Source organism: Carya illinoinensis, chromosome 8, assembly GCF_018687715.1.
Source record: "Carya illinoinensis cultivar Pawnee chromosome 8, C.illinoinensisPawnee_v1, whole genome shotgun sequence".
NCBI classification, from domain to species: domain Eukaryota; kingdom Viridiplantae; phylum Streptophyta; class Magnoliopsida; order Fagales; family Juglandaceae; genus Carya; species Carya illinoinensis.
The window spans coordinates 32,020,111-32,041,649 of NC_056759.1; the positions used below are offsets into that span (position 1 = coordinate 32,020,111).

A 21,539-nucleotide genomic window follows, 5' to 3' on the forward strand; every position below is an offset into this window, starting at 1 on the left:
CCTTGTATAACTTCTCATAAACTTCTAGCAACTCATCTTCATATTCAGATTCATTTCCAGACTTGCTCTCATCATCCGACACATTTTCACTGTGTTGACTCTTGCTATCTACCGAGACAGTGAATGCCATGTAATTCAGATTTCTTTTTGGGGAAGAGTTCCCTGATGAATCACTTGACTCTGATTCACTCTCACTTAGGGATGCAATTTTTGCTCTTTCTTTTGCCTTTTTTGTAGTTTGGACATTCCAGGCGAATGTGTCCAAAACCATGGCATTCATGACACTGCACACTGGAATGACCCTTATCTCTATTTGTTCTAGTGTGCTTCTCAGAGTTTCTATCCTTGTTCCCTGAACTTGAGCCTCTGTTGTATCTTTTAAACTTTTTCTTCTCTAGGCTCTAATTCTTTTTATTTCTAGCCACAAACATTTTCCTGAATTTCTTAGCATAAAATGCTATTTCTTTGTCACTCATAGCCAAATCATCGGATGACTCATCTGACTCCTCTCTAACAGTATTGAGTGCTATGGACTTATGCTTCTTGTCCATTGGAAGAGTATGTTCATATGTTTGGAGGGAGCCCACCAATTCTTCAATTCTCATAGTATCCACATCTTTGCTTTCCTCAATAGCCGTAACCTTAGGACGAAATCTCTCAGGAAGAGATCTGAGAACTTTTCTCACAACTCTATTCTTAGGAATTTTATCTCCTAAATTAAAGCGAGAGTTGACGATATCATTTAGTTTGGCATAGAAAGCATCAAATGTTTCATCATCCTTCATTCTCAACTCTTCAAAACTAGTAGTCAACATTTGAAGCTTAGAATTCTTTACAGCCTTAGTACCTTCATGGGTAATCTCAAGAATATCCTAAGCTTCCTTGCAATTTTGACACATTGATATCCGTTTGAATTCTTCCTGGGATACAGCCATAAAGATTGCATTAAGCCCTTTGCTATTCCAACCGCACTCACTTATTTCATCCCTAGAGTAATTTTCAACACTTTTGGGAGTTCGAACTCCGTCAACAAGAACCTCTGGTTCTGTCCAACCATTTGTTATGGAAACCCATACTCGTTCATCCACAGATTTCAAGAATGCTCTCATTCTCACTTTCCAATAAGCATAGTTATTTCCATCAAAATATGGTGGAGATGTGAGTGATTGAGACCTATCCATTTAAACCGCTACAGCAGGATCACACTCAGGAACTAAATCCTAGCGAAGTGAACCCGCTCTGATACCAATTGAAAAAGCAGTGGTTCTATACAACACTACACCTAGAGGGGGGGTGAATAGGTGTAATCTAATTTTTATGGCCTTTTGAAAATTAAACAAACAAGCAGTTAATAAATGAACCAAATAACACAAATAATCAACACATGATTTTGATCACGGAGTGGAAACTCATTTGAAGAACATCTTCAAAATTTAAAACCACTCCGGGTGTAAGACATCACCTCAAATCCACTATAGAAATTTTAGTTTGTTACAACCAATTTAGAGACACTCACAAAACCTTTGTAGTAGCTAAACTTGGCTTGCAACACCACGAGTGACCCACTCGATCTCTATACGCATGTAGTGTCGGAACTCCTACCTTCCTATAGCTTCCCACGAGAACCTCTCGATCTTTGCATCAACGGCAGCTCCGGACTCTTCCGGCCAACAAAAATGTCCACTTCAATGGACTCAAGTAAGAGTTGATTTTGAATGTGTTGTGGTGGAGAAATGTTTATCCAAGAGAGAATCAACTAAATGGGGGAGAGTTTGCTTTAAGAAGATCTTGGAGGCCCTTAGGGTTTTTGCTTTGATTCTCCACACCAAGAACAGAAGTTAAGCTGTTCTATTTATAGTTCCCATCAAATGAGGCGCTTCAAAACTCTACATTGTAAGAGATCTGGAATATTGGCTCGAGCGAAGTGTCGAGCGAGACAATCTGCCTAAGTTCGCTCGAGCGACATGTCGAGCGAGTATCGAGCGGTCGACTCTGCCTGAGTTCGCTTGAGCTCAGTGTCGAGCGAGAGTCGAGCGACACACTCTGCCTGGGTTCTCTCGAGCTCAGTGTTGAGTGAGGGTTGAGCGGTTGAATCTGCCTGAGTTCGCTCGAGCTCAATGTCGAGCGAGGGTCGAGCAGTTGAATATGCCTGAGTTCGCTCGAGCTGTATGTCAAGCGAGGGTCGAGCGGTGCAATCTGCCCAAGTTCGCTCGAGCGCTCAGTCGAGCGAGGGTCGAGCGAAGTCACTTTCTTTGATCAATCTCCAAGCCTTTCCGCAACAACACTTGTTACAACACTATTTTACATAGGTTTTCACAAGAATATGCCAATAAGCTCATTTTTCCCTCAACAATCAGTGACTTGTGAATCAAGGTTATCTACTAATCAACCCATGGTGCTGCCCAGACTCACCGACCAAAATACAAAAACTCACCAAAATTGTTAAGCTGCCTCTTGAGATTTTTGAGTTAATCAACATTATTTTCACTCTTGAACCGACGAAAATATAGAATTTCCATTCTTTCTTTGACTTTACCCACTGCAGATCACAAGTTTTAACCAGTTGAAATTGTTCTGTTGCGCATGTTTGCATGCGTCTTGTATTATGTGCGAGCATTATACCATATTCCCTAAAAATAAGGGCTAAATAAATGGCTGGTGTTATGTTGTGGGAGTGAAGTACGGACTCGTAGAAATAATTGTGCACAGGCGTCAGGCAATATCCACAGCCAAGATGATGGCCTAGAGATACACTTGCAACAGAGCAAAGCGCTGGGAAAACCAAAGGCAAGTATTTAATAAAAATTATAGAGAACAAATTATAATATTAGTTTCCATCACTTAAATGAACAGATATTGACTGCCTGAATGACACACCATAAATGGATATAATCAACATCTATGACACTAAATATCATCGACCCACAGACCGTACATTCTATATGCATCCCCCATCTTTTGTAGGATTTTTGCAGGATAATTCGCCAAAAATGGTAAATAAAACAGAGCTTACAGATAGAAACAGAATAGGGTATAATGTTTTCAATTAAATGAAATAAATATTAATTATAAAATGTTTGGAAGAAAGTTACTGAACATCAGGTAATGTCGTTAACATCTGTTGTACAAAAGCTAATCACCCACCGCAGACCACAGAAAACGTTTTATATGAGTGCCAGACAATTTTACTTTTGTGGCTTTGTTGCACGAGAGAATCCCAAAAATAAATCAAAGAATGAACATGAATACTATGTTATCACAACTCGGAAAATATCAACGGTATGAGTTGAGATGGAAAACTTGGCTGTTGAGGGGGAAAAAAAAAAAAAAAAAGAGAGATGGCATACTTGTCCCATACTTAAAAGTGAGGTTCAGTAGCAACACTTCAAGATAATCTAGGAGCTGCTCCACAGTCCTTACACACATAGTTGACGATAATTACCAACGAAAAAAGGAGAGAGTTTGCAATGGGAAGTAAGCCACAAAGAAACATTAGTAAACCCCATAACATAGTCATCCAGATTCTCTTGGCGAAAATTGCTTTTTTCTTTAAAGGAGTTTCTTCATACAAATTAGATTTTCTATAAGTTAAAGAGCAAATGCATAATTTTGAGTTCTAACAGAATGATTGTTCATATAGTTACTTCAGTTTATAGCGGTCTCAATGTATAAACAATTATGCCATGCCCTCTAGTGGAAGTATCAAGATACATTAAATTCCATCAATTCCCCCTACCCACCCCCCTTTTGTTTGTGTACGTATATTTGCTTGCTTCTGATGACTCTCTGCTTTTACTCGACTGCAACAAAGCCTCAGCTACTTGATCTCTGCCATATCCTTTTGGATGTCTTGCTTGATAGAAGGAGCTCTATAGTTTGCTGAAACGGTTGCAGGGAAGAACATCTGTGTCCCTCCTTCTGCCTTAATAATGGGAAATATTATACTGGATGCACTCTGAAAAGTACAAAAATTGTTCAATAGGCGTTGTAGGGGATATTTATTTATAAAGATGAGGTTATTAATTCATGCCTACTTCATGCCTACAGATGTAAAAACAAAAAGAAAAACGGATAGGATAACTATTTGGACTTGGCACTCTACCCAAAAAAAACAAAAAGGCAAAAATTGATTTGGAATGCGCACCGAAATCAACCTAGCTCCAATCCACATGCCTTTGGGTGAAGGAAATGGTAGTAGCAGACGACCAACACCATATATCGCCACCGCAAAGAAATGGAGAACTAAATTCAATGGACGTGGGTTTAGACCAGAGAGCAAAGCTACCGGTCCCGTGGAAAATATGCCTCCAAGGCTTAAATAGTCAAAACATGCTTGGCACATCTCCTTCCTTGCCTGATCAGGTGAAGAAGAAAACACCTTGTAGAGGGCACCAGCCAGAGTATTTATTGTAGACGCCACCGGCTATAATAACAAACCATATCATACAACAATGTTAGTCTGAATTAACATCCCTTCGACGTTAAAAGGTTCCTTGACTTTCACCAAAAAAAATAAGGTTCCTTGACTTTTCAAATATTATCATACAACAAAGCAATTCAGAAACAACGGAAAGAACACTTTGCCATCCAATTCTTCTAGCACCACATGAATAAGCAATACATGTCAGCAATACAATTTTTGTTCTAGAGAGTTACCTTTCTCAAGGTGTAAAAGGATTCGAGATACTTGGACAATGAAGGTGCATCATTCAGGTCATGCAGTGGCTTAAGAAGATCTCGGAGTACGACAATATCTGAAAGTGCCACAGTCATCCCACCACCAGTTAGAGGATGCCGCATGTTGAAAGCATCACCCATTAGAAGGGCTCCGGGAGTAGGAAGTGGATCTGCTGGCATGCTTCTATTTGGCATGGTTCTAATATTTCCTTTATCAACTGCAGATATGAAGGCCTCCTTAAGCTCAGCTGGAATCTGTAATTGAAATTCTCTAGATTAATCCAAGGTGCAGGAACAGATGTTCTTGCTGAAGCCAATGCAAAACAAGGATGCAAAATGCTGAATACAGTACTGGTAGTACTGCCATTGGAATTGAGTCGTGGACTTCATAATCAAAGATCAATTACAAAAAAGAAAACTAGATACCTGTGGAGCCACCACCGTCTTCAAATTGTTGGCCATTTCGCCATTAGCAACAGAAGGTAATTTCTGACCAGGTACATCAACCAAACAGCGAACCTCAGTACTACTGATTGGATAAAACAAGATGGGTGAAGGGTCCGCTAAAATGACATGTCCATGATTTGCAAATGGAAGTTCACAGTTCTCCAAGACTAAACCCACAAAACAAGATGGCACATCTACCTGTTGAAAAATATTAGTTTTCTACAAGTCAGTCCAATATAGAATGGAGCAAGAATGCATATGCCCAACCGCAAAAACGTAGATGTGTATGCCAAAAAACAAAATAATTTCTGTAGATCCTGGATTATGATAATATATATTATAACTGTTGAAATATGATCAGTGAACAATTCCCAACTCAACTCTAACTGCACCAGGCAAACTGTAACTATTAGATAGTTCCAAGATGGTAACTTCACCTTAGGGTTACAAAGAGAGCGATGAAGTTTTGAGAAGCAACCATCACACACAATCGTAAGAGGAGCATAAGCTTTATGTTCTTGGCCATCCTTTGTTTTGTACTGAACCCCCTTAATGGTCCCATTTCCTTCAAGCAGGGATGTAACTGTACCTTGTTCCAATTGCACACTGAACTTGGCCATAACTATGTGCTTAGTACAATGCAAACCTTGAAGACCAAATTCAAGAAAAAGTGGAATGTGCACCAGGAGTCCAGGACAAAGCAATATCTTAACAAGCTACAGTGTAGGAGATTCATGGAGCAAGGATAGCATAAAACTTTACTACGCTAAGGTTAAAATATGCAGCAAGAAATAATACTTGGGAAGAGTGGCAGCTTTTTCTCTCATCCTTTGTATAAAACGCCCGTTGTGGAAGCTCCTTCCAGCCACATCTGAAGGAAACTTTTCCAAAGGATAAGACAGTCTAGCATTTTTCCCATCCTTGAAGAGAGCGTATCCAACCACTCGCTGAGCATCAATTTCCTCGACGCAATCTGATATCCAAGCACAATTGTGTCACCAATACACAATCAAAACCAATACTAAGTAATCATTATTCCAACGCCAACAAATTCTCCTTGGAACAAGAGTCAGTTCAGAACGATGTTTGCAATCATCCTTGAGAAAATTTTATTGCACTTGAAGGATACAGGAAATTACAATAACGATGTGAACTTCCAAGCATACCTTCAAGGCCCAATTCAATTAGTTTTAGGTATCCCCCAGGCTGCAGAAGTTCACCGACAATTCGGTCTGGCTCTGTCAAGTCTCTTTCAATGACGTGAACCCGTCTTCCGTCCTGCAATCAGTGGCAAAAAAATTTAGATTCTACTTGTAAAAGGAAATAAATCAACAATTTCAAGGTAAGTGATCGTTGAGGGGTGATATTGCAGGTAAAGTAGGCAACTTTAAACACGAGAACTTCGTAACACGGTTTACATCTATTATGTCTAGTAAATCACCGGAAATCAGTAATAATTAGACGCCGCTACATGCGATAAAACTCCAATACTGCCCGTACTGGTAAATCTTAAACCACTTTTGAGTTGTGAGGTGGTTGTCACCTCCCTTGAAACACTATGCATTTAGTCAAGCTTCCGATTCCTATTGATTAAACTATCTAATGCAATTTCCTATTATCATCGCACTTGCGTAATTTACTTCCGCACATATTCACCAACCCAGATTCCTGAATTTGATCTGTGCCTATATATATGCTATACAGAATTCTCTGGTTTCATAATACCGGAAATTTCAAAAGACCCACCAATTTTCATACCCATGCAAAAAGAATTCAAGTCGAGAATTTTCAAATTTTAGAAGTTCTTTATTGACTTGAGGAAAAAAAAAAAAAAAAAAAAAACAATTACCTTGCCGAGGGTGTAAGCGAGGGCGGCACCCGCTACACCGGCACCGACGATGATAACGTCCGTGCCGGAGTCCTCCAATGGGCAAGATTCTCCATCGCTAAAGCTCTGTTTCGCGCAGTCTTCCGGAAAACTCTTCTTCTTGAGCTGTTTCTTGTTGGGATTGCTACAATTCCTACGACGGAGAGAGTAGAGAAGAACGAAGCCGAACAGGGAGGCAAAGAAGGCCCAGAGCACGTTCTGGTCGATAGCCATCATTATCTTCAGCGGGATTAAACAATGAGACCCAGATGATAAAAAAGAGGAAGAACAAATGGGTTGGGTCAAATCCTCCGTTTCACCCTCTACCATGCTCGCAATGCCGGCTCTTCTTCTGGTTCTTCTAAGTAATATGGATGTGGGTGGTGAGAATTTATTGTGTAGAACAAGAGAGAATTTAGGAGGCAACGAGGCTTTATAGAGAGAGATTACAACGCAGCGGTGGTGAAGAAGATATGGTTGTGACTGCGAATGTAATTGTGCATGTGAGTGGGTGGATTTATAGGAGCATCTGCTAACTTCGGATTGTGGCGCCATCGTGGTGGGTAAGAACTGGCTGACTGCCTCGTAAGGATCTTGGAAGTTGGAATTGGTTCCCGTCTTTCTGCCCTTTCTCTTTTAGTTTCTCTATTCAAAATCATTAATAAGTTTAAAGGAGGAGGAATACAGGGTTGTCTTTGAGGTAAATTCCCTATAATTCAGGTCTTTAATATTGACCCCATAAAGTATGTATTTATAAGACATGGACTTACTCTATGTAACTAGCTAGGGAACATAGGCTAGTTTGGTTTACTAAAATCAATTTTGTTTTTGTCTCTAAATGAGCTTTTGCTATACCTGCTTAAGATCTTGCTTTTTAGTGGGTTGTTAAATATTGCACTTGTAAACAACTTCTTTTACAAATAAATTAGGCTTAGTTTGGATACGGAAACGGTTTATCTTATTTCATTTCATCATTATAATTTTATAATTAATTTATAAAAAAGTAGAAGTTCTAAAATCTTAAAAATAACAATTATAATAAATCCCACACAATATTATATGAAGGAGCTATAAATAACACATTTTACACCTAAAATATTTTAAATGAATAATACTAGATACAGTCCTAAAGTACTGTGCAAATCACACATACTCTCCTTCAAAAGCAGTGGAATTTACTATTAAAATATAATTTTTTCATTAGTCCCAGATAATTTATCATCTCAAATATATAATTTAAGAGTAATGGTAGATACATGTTTAGAGTGTGCAAACTCAACGCACTCTCTTTAAAATAAATGAAGTCTAGCTATTACTAAAAAATATATATATATTTTTTTTCACAAGAATTTCAGATTTATACGCTTTTTTCTAAAATAAATACGCAGGTTTACACACCTTTCGATTACAAATAATATCATTTAGAATATATAAACATATATTTTTGTCTATTGAGATTTATATCGATCAAGTGAACCACCTGAATCCTGATCAAGGTGCTCATCCTGAAGGTTGCCACAAAACGTTGAGCCATGATAAACGTGCCATAAGGTACAAAACCTGGCCGGCAATTCTTGGTGAAGCTATGCCCACGTCATGAACTTGATACTTATAGTATGGTTATATATTGAGGGACCGAGATCCATGCATGCATGCCTGTCGTGAGATAACAACTACGTACATTGTCTGTCCACATTCGTAAAGGGTTGGAGGGGCTGAGGTTGAAGGATGGGACTAGAAGTGGGGACTAATTGCGTGCCTTGTTTAATGCTTTTTACGATCTGTCGTTGTTTGCTTGTACTTTTACTTGCATGCTTTGTATCGTTCTATGAATGCTTGGGGACCAGAACTTCCTTTTATAGGTGTTGAATGCTTGGGGACCAGAACTTCCTTTTATAGGTGTTTTTGGTGTCGTAATCACAACAAATGAAAAGAAATACCGATTAATCCTCTTGTTAGGGGAGTTATTTTCGAGGGGTTGCCTGATAGGGGTTAAAGGACAAATTGCCTGACACCACTACTAGCCAACAACACCCAATGAGCAAAGTCTAGGACAACCCATCTCCCTGAACCCTAGCTGCTGGACAAACCTTAGAAGTGAGTGCATCTGATCGAGGTCATGCCGCATTTAATGGAATGAAGAGATGGGCATGCCATAACGATGGGCATGCCATAACGAAGGAGCCACATCGCATTTAGTGGAGTCTAGGGGTGTGCATGCCACAATGTGCCTTTCGAGTTGTCAGTAGTCACCATGATCATATCATGCAGAACGGTTGCATAGCAAGAAGCTGGCAAGGAGACGTGACCCTAGGACGATGTGACACCCCCACGATCCCCCTTCTAGGGATCACCTTAACCAGGTGTATATACCCTCTCCCTCATTGAGGGAAGGGCTCTCAGGCACTTTTATTGAATAATATGTTATCACAAATCTGAAAATATCAATAGCATGAGTTGAGATGGAAAACTTTGCAGTTTGGCTTGTATGAATTTTTGGATGCATCATATCCAAACTTCTTAATGGTAGCTTCATTTTCTTCTAGGTTGGTCTGGACAAAGAAGCGTGCCCATAAAGACGTGCTCCGCATTTTGGCCTTCATAGAGCATAATCGGTAGCCAAAATGCGTATAGAGAAGAGAAGTACAAAAAATATTACATATATATGATCATAACAAAATCAAGCACATGATTACGTAGTTGATAGCACTAAAAGCTTTAATACCAAATTACCAAATTGAATCAGAAAAGAAAGCTTTTCGAGGTTTTGAAAAATGCAAGGAATTTTACTTATTCTTATAAATGACTCCTTCAATTGCAAACCAAAGAACACTGCAATCATAAATATCTTTGCGTTAACCAAATTGTTTTTCAATTGAATAGTGCAATATAAAAATACCTCAAAAAGGACATGATTGCTAAGAGAAATTTCAATCAAAACCAACCCAAGAGCAGAGAGACGCCATACAAGGAATGTGATATAAACTTACCGGCCGTCCAAATTTGGATAACTCAGCAACTTTAGCTCCCTGTTGACCAAGATCAAGCTTACATACACAAAAACATTAGGAATGTTGGGATCAAACATGACTGCAAGCAATAGATTTTCATGAAATTATTAAGAAGGAATAACAGAACGAAGAAAATTACATCTAGAAACCTTTCAAAGGCGTACATATGTCCAAGAGGCTGAAAGTGTGATCCTAATGATATAGGGTCTCATAGATGGCATGTGCATGCATGCAAATTAGAGAGAAGTAGAAAGATAGGAGATTGTCATTACTAAACATCTCCTTAGATATTTATAATGGAGATGCCTAAGAGCTTGTTGATGCATCCACCAAAACTGATGTAGTTGGAATGCAATTACTTCAAAACATCAATTTACAAAAAGAACCATGATATGATTACATTCGAATATGTAGCAATAATATGTAGTGATATTTTATGAGGTTACATACATTTTCTCAACAAAAAAAAGGTACATGTAAAAATAACAAGACCATCAGCAGATATCCTTGCAAGTTCTGGAAGAGTCTTGTTCAGGAATTTTGGGGACAGGTAATCCAAAGCGTTTGACACTATAACAAGAGAAAAGGATTTTGCTTTATAGGGCAAAGGGTACTTGATATCAGGCACACGTACAACGCCTTTGGGCACAAGATTCTTGCAGTTTCAATCAACTTCCTCTATGTCATATGGTTCCACACCCCATGCTAGCTTCAATTTCATCTTCTTTTTGTTGGAGAAAAAAACTGGTATTCTATTCTAGAGGGAACAGAGGAGAGACCATTTCTAAAAATTTTCTAAGTGAATTATTTCTCAATTTGCTTACTTTGTGCCAATGCATACATGGATATTTATAGGCTTCTAGATTCACCTAGCATTTACTCTAATACATGACTTCCCTAGTACACGAATACCCAAGTACATAAATATCCCAAATGCATGAATATCCCAAATACATGAATCCCTAAGTATATGAATTACTTCTTTCAAGATGAACTTCACTCTAGCTCATGAATCTACCAAAAGACAAATCTTCATCTAACATTTACTAAATTAAGTTTATTATTCAACACCCGCCTTTAAACTTAATTCTTGGTAACTCTGAGCCGCATCAGCAACTTGTTAAGAGTATCATACTTGAGAGGCTTCGTAAAAATATCTGCAACTTGATCATGGGTCTTCACAACTTTGGCTTGTACTTCATTCTTGACAATGCATTCTCGAATAAAATGAAATCTTATATCAATATGCTTGCTTCTATCATGAAAGATCGGATTTTTCGCCAATGCAAGTGCCGACTTGTTATAAACAAAAATCTATGTGGCTTCCTCTTGTGGCATGAGTAGCTCATTCAATAACCTTCTCAGCCAAATTGCATGACAAGCACAAGATGTTGCAGCAACATATTCAACTTCACATGTGGAGAGCATCACAATTGGTTGCTTCTTAGAACTCCAAGTAAATGCCGGATTTCCCAAATAAAACACAAAACCGATAGTGCTCTTTTTGTCATCCAAGTCTCCGGCTCAATCACTATCACTATACCCCACAAGCTTAAATTCATTGGAAAATGAATAAAGAATGTCGTAATCAATAGTACCTTTCAGATAACGTAGAATTCTCTTAGCTGCTTTGAAATGCATTGTGCTTGGTGACTCCATATATTGGCTAACAAGTCCAACTCCATAAAGCATATCAGGTCTTATGCAAGTCAAGTATCTCAAACTTCCAACAAGACTCTTGAACATTGTGGGATCTACCTTCTCTCCGTCATCATGCTTGGACAATTTTGGTCCACATTCAACCGGGGTTCTCACGGATTGACAATCTTTCATCTTGAATCTTTTGAGTATTTCCCTTGCAAAACCTTCTTGAGAGATAAAAATTCCATCCTCCATTTGTTTGATCTCAATGCCAAGATAATAAGAAATGAGACCAATATCGGTCATTTCAAATTCTCTCGTTATAGCTTTCTTAAATTCTTCAAACATACTTGGATTACTTCCAGTAAACATTAAGTCATCAACATATATGCAAACAAGAAAAATGTCTCTATTTTCACGCACCCTATCATAGAGAGCATATTCATGCGGGCACTTGGTGATTCCATTCTCCTAAAAATATTTATCAATTTGACTATTCCATGCCCTTGGCGCTTGTTTTAAACTGTACAAGGCTTTCTTTAACTTCAGCATTTTATCTTCTTGCCCTTTGACCACATTACCCATAGGTTGCTCTACATAAACTTCTTCGTCAAGGATTCAATTCAAGAAAGCCTATTGACATCCATTTGATAAATCTTCCACTTCTTTGGAGCTGCAAGAGAAATAATCATCTGGATCGTCTCTAATCGTGCAACAGGGGCAAAGACTTCTCCATAATCAATACCAAGACATTGGCTATATCCCTTGGCCACCAATCTCACCTTGAATCTTTCTACTTCTCCCTTGGCATTCTTCTTTACTTTGTAAACCCACTTCACACCAATGGGCTTTTGTCCCTCCGGTAAAGTCACCGATTCCCAAGTATCATTCTTCTTGATTGATTTGATCTCCTCATCCATGGCAATTCTCCACCTTTTCTCTTGTACCACTTCTTCAAAACCTATTGGTTCACAATCGGCAAAGTGACAAAAAAGAGTTGGATCATCACTTAAATTCTCTGTTACCTAATAAAGATCTTGAAGACTTCTCATTCGGGGTTGCCTTTCACTAGAACTTCCTTCATAAGAAGATGATGAATGAATACAATGAATTGTTGGTGATTGAGGAGGTGTCATGAGTTCTTGTACATTATTTTTAGGGAAGGGAAAGAAATCATATCTTTCATTTTCTTGATCACTCCAATCTCACAAACCTTCTTCATCAAATTCCACGTCCCTACTAACATTCATCTTCTCGATGCTTGGATTATAAAGCTTGTAGCCTTTGGATCAAAGATCATAACCAATGAAGATGTGCTTCTTGCTTTTATCATCAAGCTTGGATCTTTCTTGATCGGGCACATGCACATAGCCAATACTTCCAAAAACTCTCAAATGGGAAACACTTGACTTTTTTCCACTCCATGCTTCTTGGGGAGTTGAGTTCTCTACACTTTTTGTAGGACAACGGTTTGATAAGTAAACAGCATAATCAACCACTTCCGCCCAAAACTCTTTAGGTATCATCTTCGTCTTCAACATGCTTCGGGCTATGTTAAGAATCGCTCTGTTCTTTCTTTCAACCATCCCATTTTGTTGAGGCGATCTTGGAACCATCAAAACCCGACGAATCCCATGTACAAAACTCATTAAATTCATTAGATGTAAACTCACCCCCATTATTTGATCTCAAAATCTCATAGCCACTTTATTTTTCAATAAGTGCTTTGAATTTTTTAAAAGTACTAAACACTTTAGATTTTTCTTTCAAAAAATATATCCACGTTTTTCTACTAAAGTCATCAATAAAGAGGAGGAAGTATCAATTTTTACCAAATGAAAAAGGCTTGATCAGTCCACAAACATCGGCATGAACAAGTTGGAGCGGCTCACTTGCTCTTGTAATTGATTCTTTTGGAAAACTCTTCTAGAATTGTTTGCCAACAAGACACCCTTTGCAAAGTTGATCAGATTGATCAATAGGCGGCAAGCCTTTCACCATCTCCTTTTGAGCCAACAACTTCAATCCACCAAAATTAACATACCCAAGCCTCAAATGCCAAAGCCAAGACGTATCTTTCACACAAGCTTTGAGGCACTTAGCCACATCAGTTTGAATATCAAGCAAAAACATCATGTTGCTTGTCATAGACACTTTAGCAATCGAATTCTTCTCATCTCTTGGAAAAAAACTAAGATTTTTTATTTCAATCTCATAGTCTTTTTCCAAGAGTTTCCCCAAACTCAAAATGTTGCTTTTCATACTTGGAACATAATAAACATTTAACATAAATTGATGGCTCCTATTTTTCAACTGAATTAGAATTGTACCTCTCTCTTTGATGGGAACTTATGAAAAATATCCAAAAGTGACATTCCCACTCACCAATTCGTCAAGCTCCACAAACTTGCTTTTGTATTCGCACATACGATTGCTTGCAGCATTATCAAGATATCATAAATTTGATTTGCTAGTTTCTTCTCTGTTGTAGGCTAGTAGCAAAGTGGGCTTCGCTTCCTTATTTTCAACATGATTCACCTTCTCTTCAGCATTGCTAGGAGAACTCCAGCACTCTGAAGCATAGTGACCATACTTCTGATAATTCTAGCATTTGATTTTGGACTTGTCATATTGTCGCCCATTCTGCCTTGAGTAATTTCCTCTGCCACGACTTCTTAGGGATTGACCTCTCTCTTCATAGTTGGAATTTTGATTGTTTTTTCCTCCTCTTCCTCATCTTCATCCTCTTTTTCCTCTTCCTTGTCCACGTCCTCTTCCTAGTTGACTTTTATCATGCTCTCCTTCCTCCTCTTTCACAAAGAGCTTTGTGGCGAGAACCTGCTCAATAGGTTATTCCTTTTCTTGAGTCTCTCTTCATGGTCTTAGAGAGATCTCATGAGTTGATCAACCATCATAGCCTCCAAGTCTTTTGACTCTTCGATAACCACTACAATATAATCAAACTTTGAATGCAACGAGCGAAGAATCTTCTCAAGCACCCGGACATCCTCCAGCTTTTCTCCATATCTCCTCATTTAATTCACAATGGCCAACAATTTTGAAAAGTAATCTACAATACTCTCATATGCTTGAATACGAAGGAGTTCAAACTCACCTCGTAGTGTTTGGAGCTGCACCTTCTTCACTTTATCAACTCCTTGATAGGAGTTTTGTAAGATCTTCCATGCTTGCTTGGAATTAGTGGCATTGGCCACTTTCTTGAACATTGCTTCATCCAAACAATGATGGATGAGCGTGAGAGCTTGTTGGTCCTTTTTCTGTAACCTTTGCAGAGCCTCATTTTGATTAGAACTCAACGAAGCTTCATCTCTAAACTCCTCATAGCCTTTATCTACGATCTCCCATGCATCTTGAGATCCAAGCAAAGCTTTCATTCGAACATACCAATTCTCATAATTCACCTTTGTCAAATGAAAAAATTGAAATGGAAATGACGAGTTGGCCATCTTCAAAATTTAGAAAATTATAGCTATGATACCAGTTTGTTGGAGGGGAAAAACCGGTATTCTATTCTAGAGGAAAGAGATGAGAGACTATTTCTGAAATTTCTTTAATTGAATTATTTCTCAAGTTGCTTACTTTGTGCATGGGTATTTATAGGTTTGTAGATTCAGCAAGCATTTACTCTAATACATGACCTTCCCTAGTACACGAACACCCAAGAACATGAATATCCCAAATACATGAATCTCTAAATACATGAATTACTTCCTTTAAGATGAACCTTCACTCTAGTTCATGAATCTACCAAAAGACAACTCTTCATCTAACCTTCACTCAAGTGTGTCGTAATCACAACAAATGAAAAAAAAAAAACACTGATTCCTTCTATGAGGGGAGTTATTCTTAAGGCTGGGCCAAGCCAAATGGGCCCAATTTATAGGGTCTAAACAACTCAAAGGCCGGAGAGGAAATGATGAGTTGGGTTAGGTCGGCCCGAGACGCCTAGGAGAAGAAGCAGCTAGACAGCACATGTTAGTCAGGAGTTGAAGGATAGATTGTCTGACACCACTACTAGCTGACAGCCCCCATTGTGCAAAGTCAAGGACAACCCCTACCTGTGAATCTCGACAGCTGGACAAACCTTAGAAGTGGATGCACTTGATCAAGGCCACATCATATTTAATGGGATTTAGAGACGGGCATTTAATGAAATCCAGGGCTGTTCATGCCACGACGTGCTTCTGGGTTGTCAAAGTCATCGAGATCATGTCATGCAGGACTGTTGCATAGCAGGAAGCTGGCAGGGAGATGCGACTTGAGTACAGAGTGACACCCTCATGATCACCCTCTAGGGGATCACCCTAACCTTGTTTATATACCCTCTCCCTCATTGAAGGGAGGGCTCTTAGTCACTTTTCATACTCAAGCTTCTATAATCCTTGCATAGAGAACCATAAACTGACTTAAGCATCGAAAGTGTCCCCCACCACCCTGAAGCTCACATTTCTCCATAGCTTCTGGTGTGAGTTGGGCCTCTGTGGAGATGCTTGGGCTACGAAACATAGCATTAACAATGGCGCCATCTGGTGGATCTTTCCTATGGAAGCGTGTTCGTCATATGCCGGGAACGACAAGGTCTCAAACCACATGAAGAGAGGAAGAACAGTGTGAATTAATGGAGGCGAGGCTCACGAAGATGGAAGACAGGTAAAGAAATTAATGGAGGAGGTGGGGACGCTCTGCCAAGAAAACATTGCTCTAAGGCGAACCAACGAAGAACTGGTGGAGGGAGAGGAACCCACTCACAACGAGCATGTTGAATAGCGGTGCTTCCCTGAAATCGCCATAACCGAGTAAGAGAGACGCAAAATTCACCTTGAGCTCCGAGATCTTGGAGATAAGCACACAGAGATGGCCAGACGAATGGACGCTTCATCCTCTGTAGACCAGCTACTCACCAGTCCAGACCTACTGTACAACGCGAGAGTTATGGCAGTCCCTCTCCGGCCTAAATTCAAGGTCCCCTAGATGGAAGTGTACGACGGGTCCAAGGATCCGCTGGAACACTTAGAGATGTTCTAGGACCATATAACCATCCACAAATTCCTGGGGGCAGTCGCGTGCCGAGCTTTCCCTTGACCCTAAAGGGGGTGGCGCAAGCCTGGTTCGAGTCCCTCCCCAAGATCCGTGGATAGTTTTGGAGCATTAGCTTGTCTTTTCTTGACACAATTTATGGCGAGTTGGAAGATGAGGCACCTCGCCACCTACCTCCTGACGGTGAAGCAACAGGAAAACAAAAGCCTGAAATCATACCTCTCTCAGTTCAATCGGGAGCGCATGACCACAGACAGCAAGGATGAAAAAGTCACCTTGGTGGCACTACTGGGAGGGATTTGGCCCCGGAACTCGTTCATGACATAGATAGCCTAGAGGACCCCCACGATATTAAGAGAATTCATGGACTAGGCTAACGACTTCATTAACCGAAAGACACCCTCCGAGCCCAAATAGCTCCCCAGAAAACTGATTTAGAATATGCAGTCAAGAATGGAGTGAATAGAAGGGCCGACAGAACCGAAAAGGGAGCAAGAAATGTGCACAAGAGGACAAGAAAAAGAGTGAAGCACCGGCTCGAATATGTGGTGGGCCTCATGCACACATAAGCATGGTCGTAGAGAGTGAACATGCCTCAAGCTAGCGAAAGGAACCCCAACAGGGTCAAGGGAGCCTCAAGTATTGTGCTTACCATTTGACGAACCAGCATAGTACTGAGGATTTCTATACTTTGAAGTAGAGAAAGGAGGCGTTGGAAGGCCTGCATCATCATCAATGGCAGGCGGAAGGACGACAAAAACGGCGTGAGGGCAGCCATCCGAGGTCCTGATGAAGCGAGAGCCCAAGGTGATAGGGGCTTAGGAAGGAGGCCCGAATGAGCCCTCAAAGTAGGAGCACAATGAGGGCAAAGAGCCCAGTGGGCGAGATCCACATGATCGTGGGAGGATACGCCAAGGGGGTTCCACCTAGTCGGCTCGGAGGGCCTACGCCTGAAGGTCTCGGTATGAAGAAGTATTCAAAATAGGAAGGGCAACTGGTACCAAGAAACATGCTGGAGGAACTGCGATAACCTTCAATGAGAAAGACGAGGAAGGAATCCTTCACCTGTACGATGATGCCAACTTCACAATGCGAAGAGTCTTGGTTGACAATGGTAGTTTAGCAGACATCCTTTTCTAGGAAGCCTTTGTTAGGATAGGGATCAGCCCAGACCGACTACACTCAGCTCCGATACCGCTCAAAGGTTTCATGGGAGACACCATCCAACCAATGAGGTTCATCATGCTGTCCGTCCTAGCTGGAAAGGCCCCCAGGACTTCCGCCACAATGGCCGACTTTATGGTGGTAAAGGCCCCCTCCTCGTACAACACGATACTGAGGCGCTCAACCTTGAATAGCCTTAGGGCGGTAAGTTCTACATACCACCTCAAGATGAAGTTCTCCATGAATTTGGGGCAGGGAGAGGTCTACAGTGAACAAGTATTGGCTCAGGAGTGCTATGCTCAGGAATTACGACATGAGGCAAAAGAGGTCAAGATGATCGGAGAATAGTGAGTGGTCCCTGAACCACCTCTACCACAGACCTTAACGGAGTGGGATGGGGAGGTCCAAGACAAACAAGCGCTACGATAGGGGGAACCCAACGAGCCCTTGTAACTGGTTTCCATGGACCAACAACGGCCTGAGTGCACTATGCTAGTAGGGACTAAAAGGGCTCCCAAACTAAAGCAAGCCTTGAATTGGCTCCTCGTCGAGCATCAGGATGTCTTTGAGTGATGTCACAATAAGATGCTTGGGATCAATAACTTGGTCATCGAGCATTGTCTCTGCATGGACCCAACAACCAAGAAAGTCAAACAAAAGCTCCAAAGCTTTAACGTAGAGAAGTACGAGGCCATAGCCAAGGAAGTGGACCATCTCTTCATGGAAAGATTCTTTCAAGAGGCCCATTATCTCGAGTGGCTCTCCAATGTTGTGCTAGTCAAGAAGGCGAGCAGGAAGTGGAGAATGTGCATCAACTTCACGAACCTAAACAAGGCATGCTCAAAGGACAGCTTTGCCCTGCCTCACATTGATTTGATAGCAGACTCAACAATGGGCCACCCACTTCTTAACTTCTTGGACGCATACTCCGGGTACAACCATATCTGAATGAATCTAGATGGTGAAGAGAAGATGGCCTTAATCATAGACATAGGGCTCTACTACTACAAAGTCATGCCATTCGGTCTAAAGAACGCCTACGCCATATTCCAGTGGTTGGTCAACCGGATGTTCAAGCAAAAAATTTGCTGAAATATGAAGGTGTACGTGGACGACCTGCTGATGAAGAGCAAGAAACCCAAGTAGCATCTATTAGACCTTTAGGAGGCTTCCGCAGTAATCCGGCACTACCAAATGAAGCTCAACCTGCTGAAGTGTGCCTTCGGAGTGGAATTGGGCAAGTTCTTAGGATTCATGGTCTCCGAGCATAGTGTTGAACCCAAGATTTCAAGTTTTGTGTAATTATATATTTACACATGGATTTTTGATGATGACAAATACTTGATAGAACCTGAAACCTATATTAATACTTAAGCTCCCCCTGAGAATGTGCGTTAGTTTTTCAAGCAAAAGTATAAATATAATTCCAAGCATATATAACAAGTTTAGCAATTTAAACAGTATTAATGTTCTAGTCTAACACTTCTCCCCCTTTTGGCATCATTAAAAAGGATCCGCAACAAATAAATAGACTGAAGAAAACGGTGCGTTAGTAGACACTATAGATAGTTGAAAAATGGAGCCATCCGTCACCCGACAAGTGCTGCAAAGCCTCGAGGCCTAACTCTATGAATTTAATACAGCCAAAGATTTAAAAAATCGCCTAATGTTGTTGACAAATGGGATTGAAGGCTCAGAGTTTCTATAAAAAAATGATCATTTTCATCTATCGGATGCCAAAAAGGGGGAGATTGTTGAACCCAAGATTTCAAGTTTTGTGTAATTATATATTTACACATGGATTTTGATGATAACAAATGAATTCAAAGAATAAAGAAGTCTCAAGCTCAAGTCGTCTACACAATGGAGTCAAGCACATCAAGGAAACAAGTATGAGTAAGAAGGGAACAAGTTCACATTAAAATTATAGAGTAATGTTGTAAATCTCTTCAAAATTTGAAATTAGGATTAATGCTCAAAATTAATATTTTATCATAAAGCATTAAAATACATTTTCCACATGTGCATGAATATTTTTGAAAATTAAATTTGAAAATTTTGAAAGATGATTGATTGTCATCTTTTGCATGTGCATGCCTTGATTAAAGGGTTGAATTTTGAAAATATTAGAAATGATTGATTGTCATCTTTCACATGTGCATGTTTTATTTGAATATTTTCAAAAATGATTGATGCTTTTTTAGACTTATACAAAAGGTAGATAATTTTGTTTGATCGTGAAGACGATAGACTTTATACTTTAAATTTAACTGCTATGAATTTATTATTTAATGCTCTCAATGGAAATGAGTTTAATAGAATAATGACTTGTGCTATGGCAAAAGAAATTTGGGATAACTTGGAAGTTACTTATGAAGGAACTTCGCAAGTCAAGGAATCAAAAATTTATATTCTTACTCATGAATATGAAATGTTTAAGATGAATGATGATGAATCTATTTCTAGTATGCACACTCGTTTTACTAACATCATAAATAGCTTGACAGCTCTTGGCAAAGTTTATTCCAAGGTGGAGATAGTAAGAAAAATTCTCAACTCTCTACCAAAACACTGGGAATCAAAAGTGACAGCGATTCTTGAAGCTAGAGACTTTAAGAAGCTCAAAGTCAATGAACTCATCGGGTCACTTATCACCCATGAGTACACATTGAAAAGATGAGAAGAAGAAGGAAAGCTAAAGAAGAGTTTAGCACTTAAAGCTGTTTCTCATGAAAGTGAAAGTGATGAAGATGAGGAAAATGAAGATAAAGATGAAGAAGTTGCGATGATAACAAGAAGAATTCAGAGGTTCTTGAAGAAAAATAGAACTCCTCCAAGGAAATCTTTCAAAAAGTTTTCCAAGAAAGATTTAGGTAAAAATGACACTTTAATTTGTTATAAATGCAATAAACCTGGTCATATCAAGCCAGATTGTCCTCTACTATAGAAAGATCGAAACAAGGGCAAGAAAGCAATGAAAGCTACATGGGATGATGATTCAAGTAGCTCAGATAGTGAAACAAGCAATGAAGAATCAGCAAATCTTTGTCTTATGGCTAAAGATGATATTGAGGTAACAAATCTTGATAATATTGAAGATCCTTCATATGAAGAATTGCAAAATGTTTTAGAAGAGGTATATGAGGAATTTGAAAAATTGGGTATCAAATATACTGCTTTGAAAAAGAAAAATTCTTCTTTAACAAACAAAATTGAAATTTTAAGAAAAGAAAGTATCATTTTGAAAGATAAAAATCTTGAATTGAATAAGAAGAAAACTGATTTAGAAAATATTGTTGAAAACTTTACGAATGGAAAAAGAAATTTTGAAAAACTTCTTGGTAGTCAAAGATGTGTTTTTGACAAGGCAGGTTTGGGATATATGCCAAAACAAAAATACAAACCTTATAAAAATTTCTTTGATAATCATTCTACATCAAAGACTAATATTCAAAATTCTTTTTATAAAAATAATTTTGTCAAAAAAAGATATTATTATAATCATTCAAGTTTTTCATATATGTCACATGCTATTTGCAATTTTTGTAATAGAAATTGTCATAATTATCATACTTGTCCTATTAGAAGAAATCATACAATAACTATTAGGGTCATATGGGTACCTAAAAATCTTATTTCTTCTAATACTAATAAATAAAGGACCCAAAGAACTT

At 39.3% G+C, this 21,539-nt stretch overlaps 1 protein-coding gene and 1 pseudogene across 2 annotated transcripts; both read right to left on the reverse strand.

Annotated features, from left to right (window-relative positions):
- Positions 1–3,600: 3,600 nt before the first annotated feature.
- Positions 3,601–7,646, reverse strand: LOC122274729 (squalene epoxidase 3-like). Of its 2 annotated transcripts, none has more exons than XM_043083739.1 (8): positions 6,974–7,646; positions 6,291–6,402; positions 5,923–6,097; positions 5,562–5,730; positions 5,104–5,322; positions 4,657–4,932; positions 4,174–4,423; positions 3,601–3,955 (listed from the first exon to the last, which is right to left on the reverse strand). In XM_043083739.1, exons 1-8 carry the CDS (start codon positions 7,544–7,546, stop codon positions 3,924–3,926), a joined length of 1,806 nt encoding a protein of 601 aa, XP_042939673.1. In that variant the 5' UTR covers positions 7,547–7,646; the 3' UTR covers positions 3,601–3,923. The 2 variants fall into 2 exon arrangements, with proteins under 2 accessions (XP_042939673.1, XP_042939672.1); XM_043083738.1 differs by having other exon boundaries at positions 4,145–4,423.
- Positions 7,647–9,435: 1,789 nt separating this feature from the next.
- On the reverse strand, positions 9,436–10,723 carry LOC122274626 (annotated as a pseudogene).
- Positions 10,724–21,539: the final 10,816 nt, after the last annotated feature.

Excerpts from the sequence above, each read along its gene's own strand:
- LOC122274729 (XM_043083738.1), bottom strand. The coding sequence starts at position 7,546 with ATGGCGCCACAATCCGAAGTTAGCAGATGCTCCTATAAATCCACCCAC. Across the intron at positions 5,731-5,922 it reads AAAGCTGCCACTCTTCCCAA|TGTGCAATTGGAACAAGGTA; the intron begins GTATTATTTCTT and ends GGCCAAGTTCAG. Across the intron at positions 4,933-5,103 it reads AGACGGTGGTGGCTCCACAG|ATTCCAGCTGAGCTTAAGGA; the intron begins GTATCTAGTTTT and ends TTTCAATTACAG.